Genomic DNA, 16,089 nt, shown 5'->3' with positions numbered 1-16,089 from the left:
TGGATGCTCTCTTCTAATCTCTCCAGAGGCTTGCTTTTTCAAACGCCCCCCTATCAGAAGGTCCTCACAACAGATTCTTCGACCTATGCATGGGGCGCTCATCTTGATGGTCTCCACACACAAGGCCACTGGACCAGTACGGATTGTCAAAGTCACATCAATCTGTTGGAACTAAGAGCAATTTTCAAGGCTCTCAATGCTTTTCAACATCTTCTTCACGTTCTTATTTGGACGGACAACCAAGTCGCCATGTATTATGTCAACAAACAGGGAGGGACGGGATCTTCCTCCCTTTGTCAAGAAGCTAATCTAATCTAAACCTTAGGTTTGTATACCGCATCATCTCTACATTCGTAAAGCTCGACACGGTTAACAAGAGTTAGGGTAGAAAGGAAATCCAGTGGAGGAAAGAGGCAAAATGAAGAGAATGTTTGGGACTGGACAATCCACCATAACACCTTCCTCAAATCTGTCTATATCCAAGGGACGAAAAATTGCTTGGCGGACAACTTGAGTCGTCTTCTGCAACCTCATGAATGGACACTCCATTCCTTGCCTCTTCATCACATTTTTTCACGGTGGGGAATGCCTCAGATAGATCTCTTTGCAGCTCCCAACAACCACAAACTGCCTCAGTTCTGCTCCAGGATATATTCTCCTCATCGCCTCGAGGCAGATGCTTTTCTTCTGGAATGGACGAATATCTTCCTGTATGCATTCCCTCCATTCCCTCTCATTCTCAAGACTCTGGTCAAGTTGAAGAATGATCATGCCACCATGATTCTGATTGCTCCTCGGTGGCCGAGACAACCTTGGTACTCCCTTCTACTTCAACTCAGCAGCAGAGAGCCATACCTTCTACCAGTTTTTCTATCTCTGCTTACACAGAGTCAGGGATCTCTGCTTCATCCCAACCTGCAGTCTCTACACCTAACAGCTTGGTACCTCTCAACATGACTCCTCTTCAGTTTTCTCTACCTGTCAGAGACATTTTAGAGGCTTCTAGAAAGCCTACCACTAGACAATGCTATCATCAAAAATGGACTAGATTTTCTACGTGGTGTTTTTCTCATGATAAGGAGCCTCAACATTCTTCCTTACCTTCTGTTATGAATTACCTTTTGCACTTATCCACTTCTGGTCTCAAATCTACATCGATCCGAGTCCATCTTAGTGCAATTGCGGCTTTCCATCAGCCTATTGAAGGGAAACCCCTCTCTGCTCATCCAGTGGTTTCCAGATTCTTAAAAGGACTTCAATGTCAAACCTCCTCTCAAACTGCCTCCTGTGGTTTGGGACCTCAATGATGTTCTTGCTCAATTGATGAAGCCTCCATTTCAACCAATGTCTACAGCTCATCTGAAGTATCTCACTTGGAAAGTGGTGTTTCTCATTGCCCTCACTTCTGCTCGAAGAGTCAGTGAGCTGCAAGCTTTAGTTGCTGATCCACCTTTCACTGTCTTCCATCATGACAAAGTGGTCCTCCGTACTCATCCTAAATTCCTCCCTAAGGTGGTATCGGAATTTCATCTCAACCAATCCATTACTCTTCCAGTGTTTTTTCCAAAACCTCATTCTCATCCTGGAGAATCAGCTTTTCATACTCTGGACTATAAACATGCTTTGGCCTTTTATTTGGAATGCATCAAACCTCACAGAACTGCTCCTCAACTTTTTGTTTCCTTCGATCCAAACAAGTTGGGACATCCTATCTCTAAGCGTACCATCTCCAACTGGATGGCTGCTTGTATTTCCTTCTGCTATGCTGGATTACAACTACATGATAGAATCACAGCCCATAAAGTCAGAGCAATGGCAGCTTCAGTAGCTTTCCTCAGATCTACACCTATTGAGGAAATTTGCAAGGCTGCCACTTGGTCCTCGGTTCATACTTTCACTTCTCACTATTATCTGGATGTGTTCTCCAGACGGGATGGCCATTTTGGCCAGAGAGTATTACAAAACTTATTCTCTTAAATTGCCAACACTCCCACCATCCCATTCTGGTTAGCTTGGAGGTTACCCATTAGTGAGAATACCTGCCTGCTTGTCCTGGGATAAAGCACAGTTACTTACCGTAACAGGTGTTATCCAGGGACAGCAGGCAGTTATTCTCACGTCCCACCCTCCTCCCCGGATTGGCTTTTCTGCTAGCTATCTGAACTGAGGAGACGCGCCCTGTGCTGGGCGGGAAGGCACTCGCGCATGCGCGGTGCGGGCGACTTGAAACTTTGAGTTTCTTTAAGCAAGTCTGCTTGTGAGGCGTCCGCATCGGGGCTCCGTTGGATCACGTCACAAATTAGTGAGAATAGCTGCCTGCTGTCCCTGGATGCTTTTTCTACTGGCCATTCCTCTCCATAATCATCCAAGCATTCTTCTAGCTTTCGTCATTACCTTTTCTACCTGTATGACCACCTTAAGATCGCTATGTACTAACACACCCAAAGGCAGGTTCTTCATCTTGGTCAGGCTCTAGAAGTTGAACAGGTTTTCAGTACCACATGCAGCCTGTCTGATTCCACAAAGAAATAAACAGACTTTTCAATATGTTTTTTTCTGCTTTACTGCAGTCAGTGTAAGCAGTGTCCTACCCACCAGTGGTAAAGTCTCACTGTTTACCCAAATTTGTCTGGCAAGCCCCTTCCCTTGTTTAAAAGCAGACTGAAAAACCACCTTTTTGATATAACCTTCAATCCATAACCCTACTCCCCTCGGCTCACCACCCTAGCCAGCAGATTAATCATCCCCTCTAGCTGTATCCCCCACCCTGGCAACCTGTTTGTCTGTTTAGATCACAGGTATCAAAGTCGGTCCTCGAGGGCCAGAATCCAGTCGGGTTTTCTGCATGAATCTGCATGAGATCTATTTGCATGCACTGCTTTCAATGCATATTCATTGGGGAAATCCAGAAAACCCGACTGGATTCCGGCCCTCGAGGAGGGACTTTGACACCCCTGGTTTAGATTGTAAGCTATTTCAAGCAGGGACTGTCTTCTTTGTGACTCTGTACAGCGCTGCGTACGTCTGGTAGCGCTCTAAAAATAATTAATAGTAGTAGCAGTAGTTTTATAAGTAACCATGCTTTCTCTACTTTCTTCCTCCTTGATATCCCATTTCTTTTCACCTTACCTGTGCTTAATCTGTTTAGATGCATGAGACAGTTGCACAGTTTGGAGTATTTTTCTTTGATCATATTGGTTATTCGCCCACAAAAGACCCTACATAATATATAAAACTATAAAACAGGTAGGCATAGGATCAGAGTTTGAGTTTGTAGGAATGGAGTGGACATAGGAACAAATTTTGTCCCCATGTCATTCTCTACCTCTGATCAGAAACTCTTGTCCAGGCACTCTGGAATCTCCTTTGGGTCTCTGCAAGAGGCAGATCCAGTGATGCATTTCCTCTGGCGTGTCTGTGTGGCAGTGAATAATGCGGTTTGCTGTGATGATTACAAAAGAGTTTGGTCTGTAAGAAAATTGATAGAAGAAATGATTAAAAACATGCTGTCACCAAAAGTTGAAAATATCAGTATGTGACCATATATAAGTCATATGAACAGCTCTGAGTGCTATAGGAATGCTAAGTCGTAGTATGAGCAAGACCTAGCCGAGACATAATATTTCAACAGCCTAGGCACTTTGTGGGTCATGGGAATCGTGTTGGGGAATTCCCCTTTGAAAAGACGACATCTAAACTAATACAAAACACAGACATAAGTTTTCAAAATGAAATCCTCCCAGCCCTCATTTTGTCCTGAGTTGGATGTCAGTCGTTAATCCTCCACAGATGATATTTTGCTCAAAGCAGGGCAGCAGGGAAAAGCTCTTCCTGGCAGAATGTTCCAACTTAAATGCCTGAGTTTATGGCACAGAGGTTACATGAGGGACTAAGAAGACGACTCATAAGTGAATGTCTTGTGCCTGTTTTAAATTTGCTCTGATCCTCCGGGCAGAAGCCACACTATGTGTGTTCTATTATAAGGGTATTTATAGCAGATAACAGAAAGCTTTTCGGGAGCTTGGTGAGGCGTGAAACCTTTTGTAAACACTTTAGCTTTTTCTGAAATACTGCCTGCATATGGAAAGGGAGAGCAAAGAGTGAAAAACACAGAGGACGTTAATAGATGGCTCAAAGCCTGGTGTCATCAAGAAGGCTTCAGGTTCATAGGAGGATGGGGAAATACATGGAAGGACAAGAAGCTATATTGCACTGATGGGCTACATATTACTACAGCAGGAAAAAGAAACCTTGCAGAGAAATTTAGACAATATTTTTCTAGGCATTTAAACTAGAAGGTGGGGGTGGTGTATGTACGAAGGACAATTATAGAGACCACCCCCGGCAAAAGAAAAGATGTGATAGTAAAGATTGCAACATAAACAATATCAGCAACTCATTTCTTAGCATTGCAACTGAAAGTGAAACAAAACAAAAATCTATACGAAAAAGGAGATTACCGCTGAAAAATAGCTGGAAAGCAATGACCACAAATGCTCACAGTCTAAGCAACAAAGTTCATGATCTGCAAGCCCTGATATTAGAGGCAGATCTAGATATTGTCGCTATCACAGAGACATGATTCAGTGAATCACATGGATGGGATGCAAACATACCGGGATATAATCTTTTTAGGAAGGACAGAGATGGTCAAAAAGGTGGAGGAGTAGCTCTCTATGTAAAGATCAATATTCAAGCGACTGAAATGCAAGGGACCTGGGGAGAGGAAGAAGTGATATGGATCGCTCTGAAAAGAAAAGATGGAAATTTTATCTATGTGAGTGTAGTCTACAGACCTCCGACTCAATCGCAGCAAATTGATAAGGATCTGATTGTGGACATCCAAAAGTTTGGAAGGAAAGAGGAGGTTCTGCTGTTGGGAGATTTCAACCTGCCGGATGCGGACTGGAATGTTCCGTCTGCGGAATCGGAAAAAAGTAGGGAAATTGTAGATGCTTTTCAAGAGGTTCTGCTCAGACAAATGGTGACGGAACCCACAAGGGAAAAAGCGATATTGGATCTGGTCCTCACAAATGAAGAGAGTATCTCTAATGTTTGAGTGGGGGCTCACCTGGGAAGTAGCGATCATCAAATGGTTTGGTTTGATATAACGGCTAAAGTGGAGAGCGACCGCACGATACTTAAAGTCCTAGATTTCAAACGTACGGACTTTAATGCAATGGGAAAGTACCTGAAGAAAGAGCTGTTAGGATGGGAGGACATAAGAGAAGTGGAAAGACAGTGGTCTAAGCTGAAAGGAGCGATAAAAATGGCTACGGACCTTTTTTTTTTTTTTTTAAATTTTATTTATTCATTTTTGAATTCTTACAACAAGTGAATTAAACATATTATAATCAATTGTCATATATCACTTGTATTTACAAACAAATCATCTTGTAATAAAGAATAAAAACCCCCCTTTTTATCAATATTCCTATTTCCATATGATATACATTTCCCATCCCGCCCTCACATATCTACTACCCATGTGCTAAGATATCTGATCATTAGAATAATTAGTCAATGGTTCCCAAATTTTTTTAAAATTATGAAGATTCCCTTGTTGTAATGCTAACACCTTTTCCATCTTATATATATGACAAACTGAATTCCACCAAAATGTATAATTTAATTTAGAATAATCTTTCCAATTTTGAGTAATCTGTTGCATGGCGACCCCTGTTAATATCAACAATAACTTGTTATTGTTTGCAGAAATCGGACTCTGAGTTCTCATTGCTGTACCAAATAATATAGTGTCATATGGACCTTTATGTGAAGAAAATCAATAAAAACAAGAGAAAAAGGAAGCCGATATGATTCTCCAACCTAGTGGCTGAGAAAATAAAGGCGAAAGAATTGGCGGTCATGAAATATAAAAAAACCCAAGAAGAGGAGAGCAGAAAGGACTACAGGGTGAAACAGAAAGAAGCCAAGAGAGAGATACGTTTGGCGAAGGCACAGGCGGAAGAACAAATGGCTAAAAATGTAAAAAAGGGAGATAAAAATTTTTTCAGATATATTAGTGAAAGGAGGAAGATAAAAAATGGAATTGCTAGGCTAAAAGATGCTGGGAACAAATATGTGGAGAGTGATGAGGAGAAAGCAAATGTGCTAAACAAATACTTCTGTTCTGTGTTCACAGAAGAAAATCCTGGAGAAGGACCGAGATTGTCTGGCAAAGTTACACGAGAAAATGGAGTAGATTCTGCGCCGTTGGTTTTGTTTTGAAATTCAGTGTGGCGAACTTATTTTATGCACTCAGCGAAAAGCATAGCCAGAGCACAGCAGTGGGCTTGGGAGCCACTGGCAGAATCCAGGTCACAAACCTTTATTCCTTGTGGCACAGGGCTTCGGGTGGGTCACTCCGGCCTAGCCTAAGCATCCTTGCCACAAAGGTCATCTAAGTTTGATAACGAATACTTTGTTTGCTAGCTTGGATGAAAAATTTGTGATTTGCCTCTTTAAACATCATAATTAATAAAATGTTAACCACAACATTTGAATATTAACGCCAAATTCTTTTGTGGCTCATTTTCAAAGCAGAAAAATAAATCCCAAAAATTTTAGCCAACATTTCCAAACAGAGAATGACACGGAGACAAAATTCATCACCGTTCCCATCCCCGCGGGAAACAATCCCATATCATTATTTAGTATTTCTCAGTCCTTCTACACCAGCATTCTTTGATGCAAGGCTTGAGGGTCAGAGGTTGTGCCCACCATGAGAACGGGCTACTGGGCTTGATGGACCATTGGTCTAACCCAGTAAGTCTATTCCTATGTTCTTATTCATGCTATGATTCTTTCCTCTCTCCTTAAAGAACGACATGGAGATGGTTTCCTACAGGAACAGTGATAAATTTTATCACCATGTCATTTTCTAAAATTCGAAGCTCATGGGCGATTCCTTTCTCCTGCGGTGGGCTATGGGCTCTTTTAAATATTTGGGGGTGTATCGCTCAATCTCTATGTCACAGCTCTATTCGCTTAATGTTTCTAAGCTTTTGGAGAATACCAGGGTTCAGTTTCCGGCCTGGAGTGATCTCCCTTTAACATTGATGGGCCGTATAGCCCTGATTCGCATGGTGATTTTCCCCCGTTGGTTGTATGTGCTGCAAACTTTGCTGCTTCGCCTATTGCGGAAGGATCTTTCCTGTTTGAACCGGTTATTGTCTCGCTTTTGTTGGAAGTCTCGTAAGCCGAAAGTGCGCTTTCATTATTTAGTGGATGCAGGGGGGATTTGGACTTCCTGATTTTGGTCTACTGTATATACTCAAATATAAGTCAATCTAAATATAAGTTGAGACCCCCTTTTTCCCCCAAAAAAGGAGGAAAAATGGTTGACTCGAATATAAGTTGGGTGGCTTAATATTCAAGTGTCCTGCCCTGCACCCTCCCTGCCAAGCTCTGCACCCAGTCCCCTTCCCTCTTCCCCTCTCCTGTCAGGCTCTGCAACCAGCACCCTTCCCTCCATCCCTCCCCTGTCAGACACTGCACCCATCACCCTCCCTGCCAAACTCTGCACCCAGCCCCTTCCCTCCATCCCTCCCGTCAGGCACTGCACCCAGCACCCTTCCTTCTTCCCTCCCCTGTCAGGCTCTGCAACCAGCACCCTTCCTTCCTTCACCTGTCAGGATCTGCACCCAGCACCCTTCCTTCCTTCCCCTGTCAGGCTCTGCATTCTCCCTCCCAGGCTCTGCCTTCTGTCCACCCCCCCCTCCCTGCCCTATCTGCATACCTCTGCTGATCCCTGGTGGAGGTGCAGCGGGCAGGAGCAAGCTTTCTGAACTCATGCCCCGCTGCTAATCAGCTGTGCAGATCCACTTTGTTCATTTCAGCGGCACGAACAGCAGTGCGATTTGGCGCTGCTTTGTGGTTTCCTTACTGGCTACCACAAATTCTCACGAGAATTTGCGGGAGCCAGTAAGGAAGCCGCTCAGTGCCAAGAAGCAGCGCCAAATCGCGCTGCTGCTCATGCTGCTGAGATGAACAAAGTGGATCCGTGCAGCCGGTTAGCAGCGGGGCAGGAGTTCAGAAAGCTTTCTCCTGCCCACTGCACCTCCACCAGAAATCGGCAGAGGTATGCAGATAGAGTAGGGAGGAGGAAGGGGGCAGAGCTTGGCGGCGGCGGCCTTAAAAAATTCTGGGAGGGGGGGCATTGACCCGAATATAAACCGGGACCCCCAATTTTTGGGCCAATTTTTGGGCCCCAAAATCCCGGTTTATATTCGAGTATATACAGTATATAATGAAGCTTGTTTGCTTAGACATCTGAAAGACTGGTTGCAGGGAATGCAACAATATACTCCTTTGGATTTTGAATGAGCTTTTTATGCACCTCATTCTTTATCTAGTCTGTTACACTTGCCTGCTAAGGAACTCCCCGTCCTGTTCCATCCAAGTGTTCTTTTGAAATCTGTGTGCGCTGTGTAGAGGAGTTTGGTCAGTAGATTGGGAAGGGACCCCCAAGTGACAAATCAGTTACTCATCAGTGGGAACTTGGCCTTTCTGCTGGGCCGGGATAGCCCTACTTTTCATAATTGGGAGTCCAAGGATTTACTCTTGTGGAACATTTGTTGACCGAGGAGGGGGAGTCTGAAACCTCTTGCTGCTTTTGGTGATCATTTGAGTAGGTGCTGGGGTGATACTTTCGCCTATTGTCAAGTTAAGCATTATATTCTCTCTCTTCCTCAGGAGCGGATCGCACAGCAGATGGGGGTACGCTTTCGGGGTTTCTTTGATGGGGTGGCACTCTGTTCTACCTCAGCATTATATAGAGCCCTCTCTGAATTTGCATGCCCTAAAGATAACACGCGGATACAGGGGGGCTGGGGTCGGGAACTTCATAAAGATCTTAGCCAGTGGAACATTGTGCATGCCCTGCGGGGGGTCCCTCGATTAATAACTGGAGTGACACTTTGAGAATGCTATGTATTGATCTATAGAGTACAGTTGCATAAAGTGGGGGGCATTGATTCACCCCTCTGTCTTCTGAAATGTGGCCGGCAACCCAATACTTTTGCTCATTCTTTCTAGGACTGTTGGACCATACAAGCTTTTTGGAAATCCATAGTCCATTATTTCCAGGGCTTATTTCGAAGTTCCATTTCGGGTACTGTAGAGCACTTGGTTTTAGATCTTCCTGGGGCTTTCCATGGCCTCCCCAAGGGGGGTCCCTAATGGTGTCATAAGGTATGTCTTCTTGCTCGCAAATGCATTTTGCAATTCTAGATTGTTTCTGAGCCTCCCTCATATTGGACTTAGAGATCTTTGGTACATCATTTGGCTGCCTGGAAAGCCCGAGAGGCAGTTGGTCGCACTCGACGACGGTGCAGTTACCTGCTGATTTGGGGAGCCTATCTGGCTTCCTTATCTCCTAGAGATTGTAGCCTCCTTTTAAATCCTGTTGCCTAGCTTTGCTGGTGTTCTATGTACTCACTCCTGGAGTCAGTCACTGCCTACCCCCCTTTTTTTGGGGGGGATCCTTTCTGCAGTAGCCCATGGGCCACAAGAGTACAGGCCTATGGAATCTGTGAGACCTCTTGGTCGGCTTTTGAAGATTCTCTGGAGGGGGATCGGGAGGATTGCACTGGGAGGATTCTGGTGGATGGGTTGGGGAGTTGGGGGGATGGGTTTTCTATTTGGGCTATTGCTGGAAAACTATTGTTGGATGTTATTTTTCTTGCTCTTGTTGTATTCTTTTGTTATTTGTACTGTTTGCATTCGCAATAAAAAAGATTTGAACATAAAATTCAAAACATTTTTAGATGGTTTTATATGTAGATTGTATGCAGTGCAGCTAAATCACAAGGGGTTTATTGTAGGTGTGTTTTGGGTGGATCAAGAGTGAGCTTATAATTTGGACTTTTTCAGCAATAATTGAACATTGTAGAACATGTCCAGGGCAACACTTGGATAGTTGAGGCTAGACCTGCTTCAGTTACGAATAAGTTCCAGAAAGGTATCCAAACTGAACAGATGACCTCTGGAAGGATGAAAGCATGACCCCCTCCCATCCCCCAAAGATGTGAAAGAAACAGTACATACCAGCCTGTATGGCAAACAGGTTCCTGGAGTAGCCTAGTGGTCAGTAGAGTGGACTATAGAGAAGGGGACACATATCCTACTCTAAACTAGTACATCTCACCATTACCCCCCCCCTCTAAAACCCATCCAAAGCCTACATATAAGTGACACCTGCAGGTATAAGGGCTATTTTTGAAGTGTCCAATTGGGGACAGCAGGTTTTGGATGGGTTTTGGAGGGGGGGTAATGGTGAGATGTATACCTGGGACCTTTTATATGATGTCCACTGCAGTGTCCCCTAGGGTGCTCCAGTGCTCTCTGGGATGTCTGTGTGGCCAGTCTACTGAGAATCCCAATGGCTTGATAGTATGCGTTTTTCCCTTGGACATTTTTCAAAAATTTTCCTAAAAGATAGACACACTGGCCTGCATTTTATAAATGGAACCCTACTAACACATAACTTAATTGCTTTAATTGGTTTTAATCAGCGAGGTAATTGACCACGCCATTAAAAACCAATTAAAAAGTTGTTTAATAAGTAGACACCAGAATTGCATCTAAGCATAGTGCCTAGTGGTGTGGTTAGGGGCAGAGATGACCTTAGGCACCAGCAACGTAGATCTTTAAAACCATGGACTACATTACCAGCTCCTATGACCATTTTTGAAACAAAAAGTTGGACTTTTTCTGGTTTGCAAATGGCCATTTTCTCTACAGGATTTTCCCAAACATCCAACATTGGATTTAGATATCATATTGAAAATACCCCTCCATATTTTATTATTGCATAAATGTTATTATTTGACTGTATAGCAATATATAATTTTGTATTGTAAACCACTTAATTATTTATACATTGAAGTATATTAAGTGAATAAAATGGAATCAATGTTTTTGCTAATGACCTGAAATGAAACATCTTGGTTTATTGTTTTCTTAACTGTGATGATTTTGTAAAGCATGTTGACTCGTTTATGAAAGAAGTGGACTATCAAATCAATAAACAATTATATATTATAATTTGTTTTCAAGAAATGCACTTCCCAACCAAGAAAACGCTAGAAAACAGCAGAAGAAAGTTAGGGAAGAGGACCAAGAACCAGGTGATATTCAGCCCATGGTGAGCAGTGGTTTTAAATCATCACAGTCACAGGCTGAATTAGTGAATGCTGGGCCATTTCCAGGCTCTGGATTGAATATCTGAATATCCTCAGCAGATCTGGAAGTTATGGAGGTTTTGATCAATATTTACTGCCAGCATCGACTTGAGGAAAAATATTTTTTGTGTGGTCCTACCAGCCTTGGTATGTAGACACTGGCAATGAATATCTCAGGAATCTACATGTTTTCAAGTTTATTAAAAAGCTTTTTAAACCGCTTATTCGAATTTCTAAGCGGTGTACAGTGTAAAATTACATGAAGACGTATTTAAAACATAAAAACATATAAGAACAGGGGGAAAACTGAATTAAGACGGTAGAGCAGCAGTCAGGGATATCCAGTGACACTTCTTAGTTAAATGCCGCAAATATCCCTTCGTGACCCACTGATGGAGGTTTAAGCAGGCAGGAACATCTCTTGCTAACTTAAACCCCTCTGAATATCTACACCAGTAGTCTCAAACTCACGGCCAGGGGGCCACATGCGGCCCACCAGGTATTATTTTGAGGCCCTCGGTATGTTTATCATAATCACAAAAGTAAAATAAAACAGTTTCTTGATCAAATGTCTCTAGCTATAAATTACAATATTATTATTAAGACTTAGCCAAAAGGAAAGATTTATAAACTATAAAGAGTTACCTCATGCAAAATTATCATTTCTTAAATAAGACATGAACTATTTTTTTCTGAGGCCCTACAAATCCAAAATGTGGCCCTGCAAAGGGTTTGAGTTTGAGACCACTGATCTACACCAAAAACATCAAAAGTTTGGTTGTACCTGTCAGGACTGTCTGAGGCACAAACAGAATCGACCAGAGCCATGTCCAGAGTTCCCTTATCAGAGGAAGAGAGCAAAGAAAGATTACAATTACAATTTATATATCCCCAGTGACCAATCTGGTTACCATATAAGAACACTAGACATATTTCGAGATCTGTGATTCATCTCTGGTTCTGCCTCCTGCTTTAAACTCTAATTCCAGGGCCTGCTGTCTATTCAGTATATATTTTTTCCTTTCTTATATCCATCTTTAACATTCATCTTTCTTCCATTTTTTCTTTCTCCTCCTCCAATCTATCTAGTTCCTATCTCTTTTCTGCCTCTCCCTTCCACTTATGAGCACATCTCCTCCCTTAACATAAGAACATAAGAACAGCCTTACTGGGTCAGACTAATGGTCCATCAAGCCCAGTAGCCCGTTCTCACGGTGGCCAATCCAGGTCCCTAGTACCTGACCAAAACCCAAGCAGTAGCAATATTCCATGGTACCGATCCAGGGCAAGCATTGGCTCCCCCCATGTCTTCTATACCGCAGTTACCTCTCAGTTCTGTGTGGTTAACAAAGTAAAGAAATTGAACATTCACAGTGAATTACAATCAGTTTGAAAAAATTTAGCAAACAAGCATGTTTTTAACAATTTTCTAAATGCCAGATAGGTGTTGGAACTTAATATATAATTACCAAGATGTTTATCCCATATTCCGGCCTGATAAGATAAAATTCTGCCAAAGAATCTTTTGTAGACACATCTCATAATAGATGGAAAGTCAAATATCCACAAACCCCATATAGGGCATTTTCTATAACAAATTCAAAGTGGTCAAGAAAATAACTATATAAAAGACCATGTAAAGTCTTAAAAAATATACAACCAAACTTAAACAATATTCTCACCTCAATTGGCAGCCAGTGCAATTTTAATTTCCTTTTCCTCCCTTCTTTGGGCACCATCTCCTCCTTCGCTCTCCATGGGCCCCATCTCCTCCCACCTCTCCTCTTTCCCTGCTATCCATAGATACCATTCGGCGCTTGGATCAGCAGCAGGCCAGTTTCGGTGGCTCTGTCCCGCAAAGCCTCCTCTCCACCCCTCCCCCGTTCTACAGGGGAGAGAACCCAAGAGAGAAGCAGCGCATTCGGCGCTTGGATCAGCAGCAGGCCAGTTTCAGTGGCTCTGTCCCGCAGAGCCTCCTCTACACCCCTTACCCATTCTACAGGGGAGGGAACCCAAGAGAGGAGCAGCGCATTCGGCGCCTGGTTCACCGGCGGCCAATTTTGGTGGCCCTTGTACTGCTGGGCTCCTGGCCTCATCTCTGCTGCCCCTACATTCGAGTAGGGGAGAAACAGGGCTATCGCCAAATGGAACCAGCAGCCACATCGGAGGGTCTCAAGAACGCCGCTCCGCCCTTCCCCTCGAGCCAGCAGAGGTAACTTTTTCTTATGTTTAAACTACACTTCTAGCTCCAAAAAAAAAGTTATCCTCCTAATCACTTCTTGAATCCTATAACTTATTAATTGCTGCTGTTTTTCCTAAAACTTGAGAACTGCCGTCACTTCTCTGATAATATGGTAAATGTCTATTGTATCCAAAAGTCTACGCTAATCTGAATTCCAAACCAATAGCCGGATTATTTTCATCCTTTTTAAAAGAACTCCCCATCGGCGTGCAGCCTTTCTGCTGCACTACCACTTCGGCAGCCTTTTCTGCTGCCCAGATCACCTCCTGGCCGTGGGCCCAGCACAGAAAAGGAGAGGAGCGTGGGAGCCCCTTCACCGGCGAGAGTCTTTGGGAGCCTTTTAAAAGAACTCCCCAACAGCGTGCAGCCGTTCGGCGTGCCGACAAAGGCGCACAACTAAGGCGCGTGTGCCTTTGTAAGCACCTTCGTGAAGCGCCGGAACATGAAGCGTCTACAACTTCTGATCCCATGACAGAACAGTCAGACCCTCTAGACGATAAGTAACCTCCTTTGTCAGACTGCTTGTCGTTTCCATTGTACCTCTAGCCATCATCCCCCCTTCGGCTGGACTGTTTCTTGTCATCCCAATCCTATGTTGGTTGGACAGTGTTTTTCTCTCCCCAACCGCAACCTCAGCCTTTCTTCCCATTCCTCCTACAGAAAGATCTGTATCATGGCCTGCCCTAACTCCCAACCGTGCCTACCACTATTCCTACTCTATCTGATCTGGTTCAGAATTTGCCTTATCAACTCACTCACCCCAACCCCTATCCCTGTCCTTAACTCCACATTCCATGCGGTTAAAACTAACACCCCTACAATCTCTCACCGTACATTATAGGATTACTCTGATGCAGGCCCCTTCCCAATACCAGTTCTACCACCACTACGCAGACCGACCAAACCATACATAAAAAAACAACGATCACTAAAAAAACTAACTTACTCACACATTTGTCCAATTGATCCGGCCAACCACCAGTACCTACATGGCTTTTACTTAAATATAAGATCCATGAGGAACAAGTCCTTACTTATTAAGGACTGGCTGAAAGAAACCAGTCCCGACTTCGCTCTATTTACAGAAACATGGCTACTATCCGATAACGATATTATTATCCAAGACTGCCTTCCCCCAGGCTTCAAAATTTTATCGCTAGCTAGGACTTGGGGCAGGGGGGGAGGCCTAGCCATAATTTTTAAAGACAACCTACACTGCTCTATTCTAAACTCAAAATCCACTCCCAACCTAGAAATTCTTTCACTCTCACTATCGTCAAAATCCCTAGCGGCTGCGTTAACAACAACCCTGTTTTATGTTCCACCAAAAAAATGGAACCTTGCCAAGGATGACTTCTCCGAAGTTTTACTAACTAACTATCTAGTCCTTACAACCTACTGTGTGGAGATATCAACATCCACCTGGAAAAAATAGACCAACCCAAAACCACAGAACTCTGGTCACTCATCTCTTCACTAGGGTACCTCAAACCTCCCCCAGTTAAAACCCACCAAAGAGGCCATCAGTTAGATTTAGTTACTTTCTCCTCTAGTGAGCCACTTCACCCCAAAATATTCTGGAAACAAGAACACTGGACTGACTTACTATGGTCGGATCACAGTCTCTGCAATTTTGAACTCGATTGCCAACTAAAAACCACAAGTCCAACAAATAATAACCCAAAAACGAGAAATAAAAAATTCCATACTAGCAGAGGTAAAATAAATCCCGTAGAATTCTGGTCTCACTATGAGATCATATCAGAACAAAACAAACAAACCGATCAATTTATGAACTCTTGGATTAATGATAGCACCAATATCCTAAATAAAATGGCTCCCATTAAAACACGCAGAAAGAGACTTAAAAACCTAGAGGGCTGGTTTGACACAGAACTGCTAATGCTAAAGAGAGACCTAAGAAAATCGGAAAGACTTTGGCTAAAATCAGGATCACAAGAGCACAGAATTGCCTGGAGACAAAAATTAAAAATCTACAAAAATCGGACCAAAGAAAAACGCAAAAACTTCTATGCCCTCAAAATCGGCGACATTTCAACCAACAGTAGCAACCTTTTTAAGCTGGTAAATGATCTATACAATATAGAAACATTTATCAACACACCCGAAGAGCCCACTCTAACTGCAAACAGCATGGCGGATTTCTTCATCTCCAAAATACAAAAACTAAGATCCTCCCTCCCCGACCCAACCAAGCCCCACTGGTGTTACCCCATTCTACTAGACTCAGACGACTCCAGAGCCGACCTATTCTGGAATACATTCTCACCCATAGACTCGCAAACTTTTAGTAAACACTACAATAAGTATGCCAATTCCTACTGCAGACTAGATACCTGTCCCCCTAAGTCATGAAATCAGCCCCAGTCAATTTTAAGGCCAAAATGATGATTTGGATCAACTCTCTACTATCCTCTGGGAAGTTCCCAGTAGAACAAGGGCACATTATGATTACACCAATTAAGAAAAATACTAAAGAGCCATCAACACTGCATCCAACTTCAGACCTATCGCCAATATCCCCCTGACTACCAAAATAGCAGAAGGAATAGTAAACACCAAATTCAACACATACTTAGAAAAACACAATATCTTACATGACAATCAATCCGGTTTCCAGTCAGGTCACAGCACTGAAAC

The 16,089-nt window shown here is 43.2% G+C and overlaps 1 protein-coding gene across 1 annotated transcript in view; it reads right to left on the bottom strand.

Annotated features, from left to right (window-relative positions):
• Positions 1-16,089, bottom strand: part of LOC117360428 (unconventional myosin-X-like) — a 483,786-nt gene that overhangs the window by 195,771 nt on the left and 271,926 nt on the right. Inside the window, exons 30-31 of the mRNA XM_033944140.1 lie at positions 11,971-12,026; positions 3,326-3,468 (exon numbers count right to left, since the gene is read on the bottom strand). Coding sequence (XP_033800031.1) covers positions 3,326-3,468; positions 11,971-12,026 — 199 coding nt within the window. The remainder of the gene's footprint in view (positions 1-3,325; positions 3,469-11,970; positions 12,027-16,089) is intronic.

This window comes from Geotrypetes seraphini, chromosome 5 (assembly GCF_902459505.1).
Source record: "Geotrypetes seraphini chromosome 5, aGeoSer1.1, whole genome shotgun sequence".
Lineage (NCBI taxonomy): Eukaryota > Metazoa > Chordata > Amphibia > Gymnophiona > Dermophiidae > Geotrypetes > Geotrypetes seraphini.
Note: the sequence above shows the minus strand (reverse complement) of the source record. Positions and strands in the feature narration are given on the sequence as shown.